General features: G+C 48.0%; 1 protein-coding gene across 3 annotated transcripts in view; it reads right to left on the bottom strand.

Annotated features, from left to right (window-relative positions):
* PAPOLA (poly(A) polymerase alpha) overlaps positions 1 to 2,982 on the bottom strand; it is a 67,342-nt gene extending 64,360 nt beyond the window's left edge. For all 3 annotated transcript variants that reach the window (XM_008048294.1, XM_008048293.2, XM_021707650.1), the window contains exon 1: positions 2,635 to 2,982. In XM_008048294.1, the coding sequence (XP_008046485.1) occupies positions 2,635 to 2,687 (53 nt within the window). In that variant the 5' untranslated portion in view covers positions 2,688 to 2,982. The remainder of the gene's footprint in view (positions 1 to 2,634) is intronic.
* Positions 2,983 to 3,192: the final 210 nt, after the last annotated feature.

Below are 3,192 nucleotides of genomic sequence, written 5' to 3'. Positions count from 1 at the left end.
AAAAAAAAAAAAAAAAAAACCTTAGAAGACTATTTCCCAAAACATTTAGTAAGAGTGGCATTCTTTTCCATTTTTGCAAATCTCTTTAATTCTGGCTAAGCCAAAGATGGCTAGATTCTCTCATCTGCTTCTGCTTCAATCTGCTGCAATAAATTGCGTTGGTTGACGCAGATGAAGAAACACTGGCATCAAACCAACGTCATAATGGAAAAGAGGAACGTCTCAAGTCTCGTCAGATAGCCCTGGGCAGTCTTCTCTCACCCTACACCAGAACGCCCAAAGCAGGGGCTGTGCAGAGATTAATTACAACATGAAAGCCGAAAGCATCAATAAACCTTCTATACTCTGTTGCGTTAAAATCTCATCGCACTCCCGTCTGGGCGACGGAGCAAGACTCCGACTCAAAAAAAAAAAAGATATCTCATTTATCTTGCACTCCAAGTGTGCCTTTCACACATGTATGATTTTGCTACGCCATGACTGGCCATTTGGAAAGCATGGGTTCACGGAATCATGCGTGTCTTCTCCAAGTGTCAGCACACGTCACACACGCAACACGACACCAAAAACCGCCTTCACTGGCATCACCGCCAATCTCTGCAGAAACATCTTAAGTCCTGGGAAGTTGTCAGGCTCACGATGGAGAGTTTGCAAACTTTCTAAAACTCTTATTTTTGCTTGAAAGCTCAAATTTCTTACTGGACACAAATACCGTCAGTTGTTTTTCTTCAAGCAATAGGCTCACTGTATTCTCAGGTAAATGTCTGCTAAATATCCAAGTATGAATAGCCAGTTTCTTCACTCGTTTCAGATAAAAACGGAGGTCCACTCAAAAAAAAAAGAAAAAAACACACACCAGTTTCTCTCACAAATCAAACGCTCTTTCTCAAACCACAATTCTACTTTCCAGCTTGAAGCATTAACTGTACTCACTTCTACGGTCACAGCATATTAAAAACACAAACTCTAGCAAGGGTCGAGATTTAATAAAATGAACATTCATTTACTTTCGCCATGTGCAATCGTGAAGAAAAAGGACTTCATGCAGTGCAGGGCCTCTGCCTTGGTTTCTCCATGAGTGCAGATGTCAACAGAGAAGACAAAACAACTCAGTAATATGGAAACAGTCTGATTCTTGTGTATCCTCTGAAAGGATCTCAGTGGCCAGGCATGGTGGCTCCCATATGCAATCCCAGCACTTTGGGAGGTGAACTGCTTGAACCCTGGAGTTCAAGACCAGCATGGGCAACACAGCAAGATCCTGTCTCTTTTTATAAAGAAAGGGAAGGCCGGCGCATAGCGGCTCACACCTATAATCCCAGCACTTTGGAAGGCTGAGGTGGGACAACTGCCTGAGCCCTCGGGTTCGAGACTGGCCTGGGAAACTTGGCGAGATCTCATCTCTACAATAAATCGAGAAAAACTAGCCGGGTAAGGTGACGCATGCCTGTAGTTCCAACCACTTGGAAGGCTGAGGCGGAAGGATCGCCTGAGCCCAGTAGGTTGAGGCTGCGGTGGCTGTGAGCATGCCACTGCACACAACTCAAAAAAAAAAAAGAAAAAGGGGAAAAAAAGGACCTTAGTGACCCTCTTCCCCAAGTACCCACAAACCACATTCAGAATCACTGCCACACAGGTCTCAGTTCTGCCACACAGGTCTCAGTTCTGAAACTACTCCAAGCCCCTCTTTATTGCAACACCCCCACAAGTATTTGGGAAGAAAGCTGTATCTCTCCCCGTAACTTCAACAACAGGCTATGAATGTGGCATAAATGCTTAGGTCACAGATACTAGCTACTCGTCTTTGTGCCCTTTTACCACAAGTGTGGCAGTCAGAACTGAGCTGCCGCCAATAACGAGCTGACCAGCACAGAACAGGGTGGCAACACAAACATCTTCCGTAAGGGCATTATACTTCGCATCAACGCAGTGGTTCTCAGCCAGGAGATTTTGCACCCCAGCACACATCTAGCAACACGTGGAGACGTTTTTGGTTGTCATGACTGGGGAGACTGGGGTGGGGCTCCAAGCATTTAGTCGGCAGAGACCAAGAAGGGCATGAAACACCCCACAACACACAGGAGAGCCCCCTGCAAGGAGTTATCTTGCCTAAATGCTAACACTACCCAGGTGCAAAATTCTGTTTTAATGGATCCTAGGACTAGCAAAACTTTCAGAAGCCTCCCCACCACAGCTCTTAAATCATACCGGCCCTTTCAAAGTTAAAGACATAGCCCATATGAAATTCAGACAAAATATGGACACAGTCAGAATGTTCTGCAATGTCCTAGAGCTCCGTAATTTTGATTTGACCCGTGACAATTCATCTACAGGCCATACCCCAGCCCCACTCACTTACCCAAATTGAACACTAGGACGGGTGTACCAAAAATGAAAGCCAAACCCATGACAACTAGGCAACCACGATGCAACACATCAAAGAAACACAATCAACGAGACTGTGACACCAGAACGTGAAAAACCGATCACATGAATGAGGAAGAAGACCCACTTTTCTTTAACTAGTCTGGTATCTCTATTATTTCCTTTAGACAAATCACAGGATACTTCGCGTCAACAATGAGGGATAGCTAATTAAAGACTGGCTAACAGCGCAAGGGTCAAGAAACTCACTGGAAACACATGTTGTTAGCTTTGCTGTCTCGACTGTCTTCCGTTTTATGCATTTGAACGAACTTGGAAAACTCGAGGTCCTTGGCGTTTTTAAACGAGATGTGCACGACCTCCCTTTCGCCAGGGACGGCAAGGAAAGCGTGAAGTGGTGCCTCTTGCACCGCTGCAGGAAAGGGCGAGTCACCGAAGGGGGACCTTGCAGATCTACGATTCCAGGCCTGAACGTGTCATCCGGCCTCCCAGGTGTTCACGGCAGAGAGAACAACGCGACGGGCCTCTTGACAAAGTGGCAGGGGCCGGTGAGCCGGGTTGCGCCAGGGGGACGCTTTCTAAGACACCAAGCAGAGGCCGACAGGTGTCCCTGGGGCTTGGGTCAGAGCGGGACCCTCGCCTGCGAACCCCCACGCACAAAGCACCGCGAAGCTTCCCCGGCTGACGCCTGCAGGCGAGAACCGGCTTCACCGAGGAACGGAAACAGCCACCGGCCGGCACCCGACGCGCAGAGACCGCCCGGCCTCGGACTCGCTCGGAGCAGCACCCTGAGGCCCGCGACACGCC

The sequence above is a fragment of the Carlito syrichta genome, unplaced genomic scaffold (genome assembly GCF_000164805.1).
Source record: "Carlito syrichta isolate Samal-C Ts95f unplaced genomic scaffold, Tarsius_syrichta-2.0.1 Scaffold123313, whole genome shotgun sequence".
Lineage (NCBI taxonomy): Eukaryota > Metazoa > Chordata > Mammalia > Primates > Tarsiidae > Carlito > Carlito syrichta.
This window is presented reverse-complemented; position numbering and strand designations above follow the sequence as displayed.